The sequence below is a fragment of the Dendrobates tinctorius genome, unplaced genomic scaffold (assembly GCF_039654945.1).
Source record: "Dendrobates tinctorius isolate UK_male_01 unplaced genomic scaffold, ASM3965494v1 ptg000246l, whole genome shotgun sequence".
Lineage (NCBI taxonomy): Eukaryota > Metazoa > Chordata > Amphibia > Anura > Dendrobatidae > Dendrobates > Dendrobates tinctorius.
Genome location: NW_027361913.1, coordinates 2022267 through 2034974, shown reverse-complemented (window position 1 = coordinate 2034974; position 12708 = coordinate 2022267). Strand labels below are relative to the sequence as shown.

The 12708-nt window shown below is 40.0% G+C and overlaps 1 protein-coding gene across 2 annotated transcripts in view; it reads right to left on the bottom strand.

Annotated features, from left to right (window-relative positions):
• Positions 1–676: 676 nt before the first annotated feature.
• ADORA1 (adenosine A1 receptor) overlaps positions 677–12708 on the bottom strand; it is a 226135-nt gene continuing 214103 nt past the window's right edge. For both annotated transcript variants that reach the window (XM_073557261.1, XM_073557260.1), the window contains exon 3: positions 677–1564. In XM_073557261.1, the coding sequence (XP_073413362.1) occupies positions 913–1564 (652 nt within the window). In that variant the 3' untranslated portion in view covers positions 677–912. The remainder of the gene's footprint in view (positions 1565–12708) is intronic.

Below are 12708 nucleotides of genomic sequence, written 5' to 3'. Positions count from 1 at the left end.
GATGTAGCAAATCTATACCAAGCAAGCTGAGGACTGAAACTGCCAGTTATCTTTCAATGGATTCTAACCTGGATTGCATGTGAACCCATGAAAAATAATATGCTTCTATATAAAATGGAAGCCATAAAAGTATAGTATAAAAGCCCATCGCATCGATGTATATATCTGCTGTATGACATATGGTGATACAAGTTATTATGTGAACAGTAATGACTGTACTATAAGTGACGGAGTGAAAAAAAAGTCACATCCTAGTAAAGGTGTGTCACGTTGAAAGTTCACCCAAAAAGGTTACAAAACGTATTTGCAATTCTTCCTAAACAATGCACAATAATGAAAGGCAGAACACACATAAATGAGCAACCAGGTTAGATTTTGACATAGCTCCTATCATAAGAGGCAGGGATTATTTTTCTGAACAGTGCTCCATCTTTATTTTCTTGCTTGTAGAGTATACTCCGTGACTTGCAAGTGTCCAACAGTTGAAGGCTTTATTATATGATTTCAGCATGGCTGTCGTTTCAAAACCCATTTAGTTATATCAGGATTTTATTAAAAAAAACAAACAAAACAAAATATAAATTTATTCATCATGAACACTTGGTGGCGCTGTAACTTTTTTCATCAGAGATCAGCGAAATACAGAGCACTGAAAGAAAAAATGAATTTCTTGTCATTTTGTGTGAATACATTTATTTTTCCCTTTTAATAAATTAGCCTTTGCTTAATATGTATAAACAGAGTCATAAAATTAGAATATGTATATATTCACATATTTTGCATTGTAATTACAAATTTACATAGATTTGTTATTGCGATTTCAAATCCACGTCAGCTTAAGGATTGTGTTAAACTGTCCTTTATTGTTAAACTGGACATTGGAACAAAGTGATTATTTGCTTTTTTGCCATTTTAGATGACATTTTTTGAACATGACCTTTCAATGTTTGTTGTATTTGCTCTTTTAAGTTCTCGTCCGCTTTTGCAGCAGAAATATTTCTTCCAAATATACAAAAACGTAGATCGGAATTTTTCAATACGGAATGCGTAGACGATGGGGTTCATGGCTGAATTTCCATGGGTCAGGAAGATGGCGATATAAGTGATGATCATCGGCGTGTTACAAGTCTGGCAGAACAACGTAATGCAATTCAGGGTATGGAGAGGAAGCCAGCTTAAAGCAAATAAAAACAGGATTAAAGCTAACGACTTTGCAATTTTCAGCTCTTTTCCATAGTATTTTTGAGGATCTTTAGAGCTAGAAGATACTTTTTTGCTAAGTTGTCTTTGAATTAAATTGAACACTTCCAAATAAATTATCAACATAAGAAAGAGCGGAGGAAGGACCCAGACAAAGAAGTTAAAGTAAACCATATATTCCATACTGATCACGGTTTCAAATCTACAAGTTATAACAATTTCACCATAGCTGGAGTTATTTTGTCTTCTTAAATTGTTTATGTTGTTCCAGCCAAACATGGGAACTAAGCCAACGATGAACGAGAGGATCCAGCATCCTGTGATCGCAATCACAGCTCTCCTGGCCGTCACAACACTTTTGTAACTGAAAAACAAAATGGGAGACAAATTACATGAGGACCAACAATTTGTCATCCAAAACTCACAAAATATTTGAATTAGGGGGGTAAAATGGCTTTAAAAAATTCAACAGCTTGTCGAAGGAGGGCATGCTTTTGATCTATGAACAGTTTTCCATGTATGCTGAGATTCTGAGCTAGACATATAGCACGTAGCTAGAGATTAGTAAAAATGTTTACGGTAATCAGTTCCGACCTCTTGTCCGGTCTTCTATTGCAACCAAACTTTACTTTTACGAGTCAGTGATAAGCTGTCATAAAGGAGCGCTAAGGAAGCAACCCAGGGGCGGACAGGATGTCTCCACTGCAGCTCCAGCCGAGAACCTCCGATGGAGGATGGGAGCAATGAGAAAATGGAAAATGGTCTTAGGAGCACAAGAAAGAGACTCAGATGAGAGATGAGGTTAAACCACAACGTGTTTCATTGGAGGATCCGTCTTCATCAGGTGATGAAGACGGATCCTCCATCGAAACGTGTTGTGGTTTAAGCACATCTCTCGCCTGAGTCTCTTTCCTGTGCTCCTAAGACCGTTCTCCATTTTCTCAAACTTTACTTTTACACCCGGCATCCTCATCCTAGAGTCTCTGGGTGTCTGTCGCTTGTAGGTCCTGCAACATCTAGGCAGCGATAGAGGCCCTCAGGAGATACTAGACCAAGAATGCTGGTCACATAAGTGAAGTCTGACTTCAACAGGGGTCCAGAACACTTATAAGACAGGCACTTGTGGCATCTTCTGGGTGCTTGTGTCCCATCTTTGGCTTGTCCTTGTATATCAACTTGCAGCCTGAGGATGATGGGTTGGAAAGGAGTACTTGCAAATCCTTTTACTCATTTCTACCGTTAGCAAAAAGACAGCGACAAACTAAACAACTTACTAAAATAAATAATTAGGACTTCAAAAGCTCTTGATCTTCCAGGCGCAAAAGGGTAAAAGACTATAGGAAAGAGTTCGGCTATGCAAACCTCATTCCATTTAGCCGCAAAAATTGTATATTTGCTTGGGTGAAAGTGTATTGGATGAAGAGAAGGACATACAGATGCAGAACTGCTTTATATAGCCTTATGCATTTAGTGAACGAAGAGTTCTGCTTTTCTGATCCAGTCAAAATACAAAATAGAATACTGGCCAGATTAATATGCACTAAATAGTTTATTAGCTATGAAGCCCTTCTACTCCAACAATGAAATGCGGCCAACTCATAGATCAGCGGGAAAAAACAACATTAAATACGGTACATGTAATAATTACTGTTAGAAAGATAAGATTATGTCTATATGTTTAACCTAATATATAAACAGAGTAATAAGTCAGTGTACATAGCCAGGGAACTAGAGCCTATTGGATAGAAGCTTGTAGTTGAATTCTGAAGCTAATGTAACAAAAATACAGTTTTTAAAGGAAATCTGTCAGTAGGTTTTTGCTATTTAATCTGACAGCAGCATAATGTAATGATTCCATGGATGTGTCATTTGCTCAGCAGGTTGCCGCAGTTTCAATACAATCAGTGTTTTATCAGTAGGAAATTATCACTGTTGGACTAGGTGACACGTGCAAGCCAGTCCTGCTAATCTGTACAACCCCGCCTCCACTACAGATTGACAACTTGCTAATAATGCATAGTGTACACAAGGAGCTGCCAATCAGGGATGTGGGCGGGTTTATACACAGCTTAGCATTCATAACATTGCTACATTTACAGCAGAGAAAACAGGGATTTTGTCAAAACTGTAATAAGCAGTCCAGTAAGTGATACATCACTGGCAGATTTCTTTTAACCTTTATTTTACTCTGGAATAAAAAGAGAGCAAAAGAGAGGTATTGGCTGCCGATACTCAAACTACAGAAGCCTGTAAAGGACTAAAACATACTTAAACATGCAAAAAACAAGGGCTGTTAAGATGCTCATTGATCTTATTGATGTTTATGAGTACTGTTATATCCTAACAGAGATGTTTACAGACAGAACATACAGTGCATACTTAGTACTAGAGATATATTCACACAATTTTTTTTTGCTGAGCTTTCCCAGAGTTTTTAAGGACCATTTTGGGAGCATTTGCTCCAAAAACTCAGCAAAAAAAACTCTGTCTTAACACACCCCTAGATGGAAAACAAGCATTAGCTGACAAAAGTCCATTTCATTTTAGTAAATACAATGGGTAGCAAAAGTATTTACCTCCTTGGCCTTTTACCTAGTTTGCTACATTACAACCTGTGTTTAAATATTTTTGCAATCCAATTTGTGTGTGATGCATCAGCACTAAATAGTCTAAGTGGGTGAAGTGAAATGAGAAAAATAGAGACATAAATTAAATTTTTGGCATCAAATAACTAAAAATTAGCATGTGCATATTTATTCACCCCTTTTGCTATGAAGCCAAGCCCTTAAAATTTCTGGTGCAATTATCTTCATAATTCACATGCTTAGTGAAAGGAAGTTACGTGTGTGCAATCTACCCTATTTTTCGGACTATAAGACACAGATTTTCCTCCAAAATTTTGGAGGAAAGTGGGGATGCGTCTACCATATGTGCCTGCTGTTAAATATAATGAATATTCGCTGCTCCCCACACCCATAGTCCCTCCTACCTCTATGCAATGAAGCCGGCGCCGAGAAATGGGAGGGACTATAGTAGTGGAGAGCAATGAATATTCATTCTCTTTAATAGTAGACACACGTGATTGCCCAGCCGCTACAAGAAGCCAGCAGCTGCAACTAACAGTGCCCCCGCTATTAAAGAAGATGAATATTCACTGTTCCCCACACCCACAGTTCCACCCACCTCTATGCAGTGAAGCCGACGGCAAGAGGTGGTTGGGACTGTAGGAGTGGGGAGCAGTGAATATTCATTCTCTTTAATAGTGAGCACACATGATTGCCAAGGCGCTGCAGGAAGCCAGTGACTGCGGCTAACAGTGTGCCCACTATTAAACAGAATCAATATTTACTGCTCCCCAATAGCCCCTGACTTGAGGACCAGTGAATATTCCAGCAGCTGACCTCAGCATGTGACGTGCTGTGCAGTGATGTCATGTGCTGCTTACATGCTGAATTTAGCTGCTGGCATCATTAGAAGATGCTGTGCTGCAAGGGAGCGGAGGGACGGTAAGTAGAGTCTTTTTTTTATATCGACACCATGATGAGGTCCATACATACCAGGATGGGGATGGTGGCCATGTATATCAGGATGGGACTGGAGGCCATGTATACCAGGATGCAAATGGGGCCATGTATGCCAGGATGGGATGTGGCCATGTAAACCAGGATGGGGATGGTGGCCATGTATACCAGGATGGCGATGGGGGTCCATGGATACCAGGATGGGGATGGGGGCCATGGAACCAGGATGGGGGGTCATGGATACCTGGATGATGAGGATGGTGGCCATGAATACCAGGTTGGGGATGGAGATGGGGCCATGTAAACCTGGATTGGGGGCCATATATACCATGATTGTGGGCCATATATACCTTGGTGGGGACATGGATATACCAGGATGGGGGAAATTAGTACAGAATTGGGGGACATTACCCATATAACAGTATCAGCAGCACATCCTCCATAACAGTGTGTCATGACCACATTTTTGCTTCAATATTTTATGTTTTGTTTTCCTTCTCTAAAACCTAGGTGCATCTTATTTGGTGAACTTTTTGGCAACCAAGGAACATTTTATGTCTGGCACCAAACCAAAACACCTCATTACCCCAAGAATACCATTCCCACAGTGAAACATGGTGGTGGCAGCATCCAGCTATGGAGATATTTTTCGGCAGCAGGCACAGGGAAAATAGTCGATGTGAAGATAGATGGTGCGAAATACAGGGATATTCTTGAGCAAGACCTGTTTCGGTCTGTCAGTGACTTGAGACTGGGATGGATGTTCACCTATCAACAAGACAATGATCAAAGCATGTTGCTAAAGCAAGTGGTTTAAGGGAAACATGTAAATGTTATTGGAGTGGTGTTGTCAAAGCCCAGGTCTTAAATCAATTGAGAATCTGTGGTCAGACTTGAAGATTGCTGATCACCAGAGGAAACCAGCTTACTTGAAGGAGCTGGAGCAGGTTTGCCTTGAAGAATGGGCAAAAATCCCAGTGTCAAGACTCGTTACTGTTTTTGTTTGTTTCGGGGGTATTCTCTGACATTTTTTGCACAAAATTCTTCAACATGACACAGAAGCTTCATGAATTTCTCACAAAATAAATAATGCTCTTTATTTTTCATCTTACTTGGTTTTTGTGTCTATTTAGCACCAAAAGTCGTAAATTCTAGACTCTCATGCAGTTGTTGCCTGGTGCCCAATCAGCACTGGCATCACTGTCCCCGCCTTCTGCCAAATCGAACATGAAGAGGAAGTCAGAGATCAGCTGCAGTCAGGAAATCATCTTCATGTTCAATTTGTCCAAAAGTGGAGACAATGACGACAGCCCTGATTGGGCATCGGGAACCACATGTCATACAACCGCACGGGAGCCCCAGGACTGGCACGGGAGATGAGTGTAGGCTTTTTATTTTATCGGGGCCAAGCATGGGGAATGCGAAGGGGTTTTCCTAGTAGTGGACATCCTCTTTAAAGACTCTCCAAAACCCTATAGAGAAAAAAAAAGCACACAAAAAGCAGATTTCAACAGTGTCTTTAAAGCACCACTCCAGGCTTTTTGTATTTTTATTTCAGTGCGGAAGTGGTGGCATCAATTCCCTGCTCTTAGTATTATACTTGCCAGCCCCCTTTTTATGGGAGCTGCTTCGATCGTTCTCTAGCAGTTTGTGACCTGTTGCATCGCTCCAATGTTGCTGGGTGATCCCGAGGTCACTTCTCACTGTAAGTCTGTAAGTAGACTTAAGGGCCTGTCACACTAAGAGATATCGCTAGCAATATCGCTATAACTAGTGACGTTATAGCGATATTGCTAGCGATATCTCTGTGTCTGATACTTACCAGCGACCGGCTCCCCCGCTGATTATGGCTGATCGCGCGAGAACGTTCAGGACTGTTTCTCATCGGTCACTTCCTGTGGCGCTTCCTGCTGTGACGATGAGCGACGCGTGGAGCCGGGCAGGAGGACGTCAGGATCGCCTGGTGTGACAGGTAAGTAGAGATCCCTGTCCCCAGCGATGTCGCTAGTGAGATCTGCCTATGTGGCAGCTCACTAGCGACCACTTAGCGATGTACCAGCGATCCTGACCACGTCATATCGCTGGTCGGGATCGCTGGTACATCGCTAAGTGTGACAGTACCTTTACAGTGAGAAGTGACCTCCGGATCACCCAGCAATTCAACACAATTTTTTATGCTGAAAAAGCCTACATAAGAGTGGAGCTTTAAATGCACAGTGGGCAGGAGTTTCCATAAAATCACAACCAGTATGCTTCAATTATTAAAAACCATAGTTTTTCTAAATTAAGCTACAGTGGAGAAAAAATACAGCATTTACAATATGGCTTAAAGGCGACCACCAAATATTTCATGTTGAACTGGACACATGATGCTACAGTGGTTGCAGTGAAGCATAAAGCTTTTTTTTTTCTAATTTTTTCTGTTTGTTGTAGAGATATTAGCAGTCAAAATACTTGTCACCTGATTAGTTAACATTTGTTAAGTCCAAGTAGGTGTTATGAGATAGCAGCTCATACAGGGAGAAGTACATGACCCCAGTGAAATCTATGTAATAACACCCACATGGGCTTAATAAAAGTTAACTCATTAGATGCCAAAACATTGCCAATATTTCTGCAACGGAAAGATGAAATTAAAAAAAAATTAAACAAATCCTCAAAACATTTTATTCTGCTCTGCAGCCACTATTACATCATGTGTCCCACTACAACATGAAAAATTTGGTGCAAGGTCCTTTTCAAGGGTTTGTACATAGAGCATAAACGTTAAGGCCATGTGCACACACTGAGTATGTGGTCAGAATTTCACATCAGTATTTCTAAGCCAAAACGAGGAATGGGTGAAAACTACAGAAGTGGTGATGTGTTTCTATTATACTTTTCCTCTGATTGGTTCCACTCCTGATTTTGGCTTACTGATACTGATGTGAAATACTGACCAAATACTGAACATGGCCGTATGATGCAAATCTGGCGGAAAAATAAATTCACATGTCTTAAATGCAAATTTTGTTGTGAGTTTAGAAAGGAAATTAATAACAGGTTTAATTGCCTTTCCGGTCATTGGCCCTTGTAAACATGCCAGCGATCGTCTGTCAAGCGAGCAAGTTGTTGGGTTTTCAGCGAGAATAAAAAAATCATCTTTGTAGAACGACCATTCATCCCCATTCAGTGGACACATGTTTGTGCGTGTAAGGTTGGGGTCACACTTGTGTTGAATACGGACGTATGCTATGCGATAAAACATTGCATAGCACTCGGACCACTGTTAATGTATGGGGCAGCTCCCATCACCATTTTTTTGTCACCCGTATTCTACGAGCGAGAGAACTTGAAGCTTGCTGCGATTGGCATCGAGACTCAGCCGAGTCTCGGCTCACTCGCACCCATATAAGTCTATGGGTGTGAGTGACACAGCGCACATCACTTGGATATCATCCGAGTGCTGTGCGATATAGACTGACCCCGGCAATGGAGGAGATGGAGAAATTAGTTTCTCTGCCTCCTCCGCAGCTGTGCTCCTATCCACTCTGTGTGAGAACAGTCGCATGACACTCGGCTCACACTAGCAACAGAGCAGGAGCCGAGAGTCATTCGCAAATAGCATCCAACGCTCTTGCATCGCATGCCATATGCTAGTGTGACCCCGGCCTAAATTGAAGTTCCCAATACCAACAGACATGCTATATAGCCAACCATCGCTCGTCATTGGCAGGTTATCTGCCTGCATTAAGAGACCATTTAGATACTTTGTATTCACTGTAGACACAAGTTTAGATTAAATAACTACTTCATATTTCATATAAGGGCATTCTAAATGTTTCCATCTAAATTGTCTGCAAAATGAAAAGGTAGACAGCCTCAAACAGGGGATCAAAGTGCTCGCAGTGTTTCTTTGGTGTGGAACGTGCTGTTGGAGTCGTGCAGCGGCAGGGAGCCCTGATGATCTCTGCATCATGGGTTCAGTGAGCTGATCCTTTCAAGTGTGCCTGCTTCATTACAAAGAGAGTGTTTGATAGAAGGATACAATGTAGAAGGTCACTTTCTTTCAGATATCAAAACTATTTGGGGCAAACAATTCCCTTACAATAACTTCTGATAAATGGATTTATTTGACAACCCTGTCTGCATCGATGTGACAGTAAGCTTGACAAGCCTGCGCTGACACAAAATATTGGCCTAATAAAACTTATTCAGTTCAGGATGGGTTACTATTATCAGTATAACGTAGCAAACTAGCTTCCTTGGAACAAGAGGCCTGTGTAGGAAAACTTCCAGAGTGACATGTAGTCAACTATGGATCCCAGAGGGGAAAAAAAAAAAAGGGAAAACCTAACTTTTTAAAAAGACCAAAGCATTTAACACATTTAACACCTACCTACTGAATAGATCCAGAATAGATCCAGAAATGCTGGATCATTAGGAGTCTCATGGCTGAGATCTCTGCCGAATGCCAAAATGGGGGTCTTGGGTCAAAAGAGCTGAGCAGAGCCTTGACCATTACTAACTTTAAATTGAGCAGCAGTGACCATGCCCAACCATCACTTCATTCAAACTCCATGTAGCTGTCCCTCGATTATCTAGGCGTAGGAAACCATTAATCTTGGGGTATGTTCGCACAGTTTTTTAACATGTACATTTTGGTTCAGAATCCATGCCAAAAACCATCATATTGATACACCCCAAATTATAATTTAAAGCACATTATAACCACACTGAAATACCTTGGCAAAACCACATCAAAACAGCTGCAAAAAATGTAACAAAAATCATATCTTCTAGAACGGATTTTAGATGTGGACTTTTCAGGTAGAGAAAAACATCAAAAATCTCTGTGTGAACATACTCTTTCTTAATTTTTACTATCCCTCAAATTTAAAAATAATAAAATTCTATATTTTGTCTGATCGCACGCAGAACGAAAATAAGGTCATCTGCACAAGCCTTAAAGAGAAGCCATCATCAGAAAATTAGCTATTGTTTTATTGTATTGTTTTAATCTGGTTTTTGTGTAACATGTATTTTTTCTTTTTTTAAAATGTCAATGTATTTTTTCATGTCACAATCTTTATTAAAAAAAATAGTGATTTTACAGTTTTCACACTGGCCACTAGGGTGACCGGATCTCATATGGGGGGGGGGAAATGTCGGAATCTTTTTCGTCTGGACCCCACAAAACGATTCCCCTTTCCAGATATTGAGATAGCCAAAATTTGAGCTCGATCAAACGACGTTAACCCGTGCCGCTCGTCGCTCAAAGTTTGAAAAAATCCAAATTGAGGTATTTTAAGATTTAGGTATTTTGCATAGTCTGTTAGACTATAAAGAATGTGACAACAACATTGCAGAAATAGCCCTGACCAAATTTTCGAACCATTTGTGGTATTTGAATGCAGAGTTGGTGGGATTATCGTTTTTTGATCCCACCATTACAGACAATGAAAAGTTGTTAATGGCTAATAAATTGCTCAGAAGCACAGATGAACCAACCAGACGGACAAAATTCCGACATCGATATTTTGCGGTCACCCTACTGGCCACTGTCGCTTTTTTAAATTTATACTTTGTGTGCTTTCAGGAAAAGTTTACAGCAGGCTCCAATATCACCAGAGGCAGGATTCTGATAATACCTCCAAAAATAGCTGATAACACAGGATCCACCAATCATAAAAGGCGATATCACAACTGACAATGCTCCCCCTTCACAATGACTATTGCACAGGCTCATTAATCACTTCAATACAAAAGATAGGGTCGAGGTTTGAACATTGTGCCTATGTACATGTGTTGTTTCCTAAAACAACAGGAAGCTATTCTAAAAAAGCTACAATGGCCATTGTGAAAATTACAAGATTTTTCATTTTTATTTAAGTAGAAATTCTGATACGTTCTGATTTATAACCATGGTGGTTTATATGAGGAAGGCAGGAGCATTTATATTATGCAATTTCTTATATTTTTATTTTGTTTGTTTTCTTAAAAAAAAAAAAAAAAGTAATAATAGCACAACCATAAATACAAAACAAATGAGACCAAGACACAGTGCTGTGAAATGTACCCCTTTGTAAACTTATGATGTTCTCAAGATTTGGCTTGGAACAACAGCCATCTGTGGCTAATGGATGACAATAAGTAGTATTGAGCCAGTTTAGACACATCATTACAATTGTGATTGTTGTAGCACAAACTCTTATTATCTTACCCATAACTATCTTTATGTGCTAGGCTGTGCTTTCAGTGAGATCTTTCAGACATTGTTGGAGTGGTGCCTTGACAGAAATTGTTAGGGACCTTTAACATTAGCAGATTTATGTTCATAACACTTACATATATATGGACATACAGGCATATAAAAATATGTTACCCACAGTATACCATGTAGATCACTCGTAAGTTGAAATAAAGCTTAAAGATATATAAAGTCTTTATACACTCCTCAATTCTAAAATTGCAAATCCAAGAAGGAAAAGTCATGGGAGTGTGGAAATCACAAGATCGATATACAGTGGAGAATAAAAGTATTTATTCAGCCACCAATTGTGCAAGTTCTCCCACTTAAAAAGACGAGAGAGGCTTGTAATTGACATCATAGGTGGACCACAACTATGAGAGTCAAAATGAGAAAACAAATCCAGAAAATCACCTTGTCTGATTTATTTTGCAAATTATGGTGAAAAATAAGTATTTGGTCACCTAAAAACATGCAAGATTTCTGGCTCTCACAGACCTGTAACTTCTTCTTTAAAAGGCTTCTCTGTCCTCTTCTCATTACCTGTAGTAATGACACTGGCTAGGGTTACTGTATGCTATGCCATATCACACCATATTCCAAGCGAGTAGGATCAGTGTGTGTGACATCACCTCATGAAGGTCTCATTTCATTCACATGATCTCCAGACAAATCTTCGGCTATCAACACATCCAAGACAAAAGCAAGACTCATCAATGAAGAGGATAGACCTCCTTTCCAGTCTCTACTTTTACCTTTCAACCTCAGGTCTTTATCTGCAAACTACAGTGATAACGCCATAAAAAGGCCTTTATGCGGGAATGTCACACTGATCATAATTCCAGGATTATGGTGTGATGTGATTTGTAGTGCTGGCGTCACTTTCATAAAAATACAGTTTCTCCAAAACAAGATTTTTTTGTAATCTGCCTCCTGCAAAATCTAGCAAAATGGTGACCAGTGGCTGACATTTTTATGTGTATCGGCGATTGTTAAGGGGTTAAAAGCAGCCATGGTCTGGTTAAACTATAGTAATACCTTACAAGGCAAATGAAAAGAATACTTTCACCATTTTGTTATTTGTGCACCAGCATAAAGCATGGCATGCAGAGAGATGGAATCAATCACAACAAAAAAAAAAGATTATGACCTTGACGGTAATGAAAGGTCTCCAAGAGTACCAGCTGCCATGGCCTACTGAAAGGTCTGAGGCTTTTTTTAATCTTCACATGCACAATGTAATGAATTTTGTAAAAGACAAAATAAAAGCTGAAGCTCCACTAATTTACAGCTTGTAGCAATAAAATAACAGACAGCTGTGCATCACGGGACACAGACGACTCCACGTACAATCAACCATTACACTGCTCCTTGCATAGGTTTACAGAATGGATGGTCATTTTTAATCTGAGGGAAACACTGTACACTCAAACTTGGGGACTGCTTAAAAAGTGAGGGGTCGCACGCATTAAGCAAAGCATCGCATTAGCTAAGCATCCAGCAAAAGACAGTTACTCCATGACAAAGAACTAACATCCACCTTCTCTCTTCACACAGGTAATCATGTCATTCAACTTCTGATTTGAACCAGCCTGCATGAATTTCACTCCGTTCAATGTTAGCAAGCAGTGTGAATGGTAACCATGTCATTCAACTTCTTTGCTATTATTCATCTATTACATTGTTCTCAGTACTTACTATTGTATATCCATAGGGGGGAAATGTGTAGATATTATCTCAGGAGAGGTGCTATAGCAT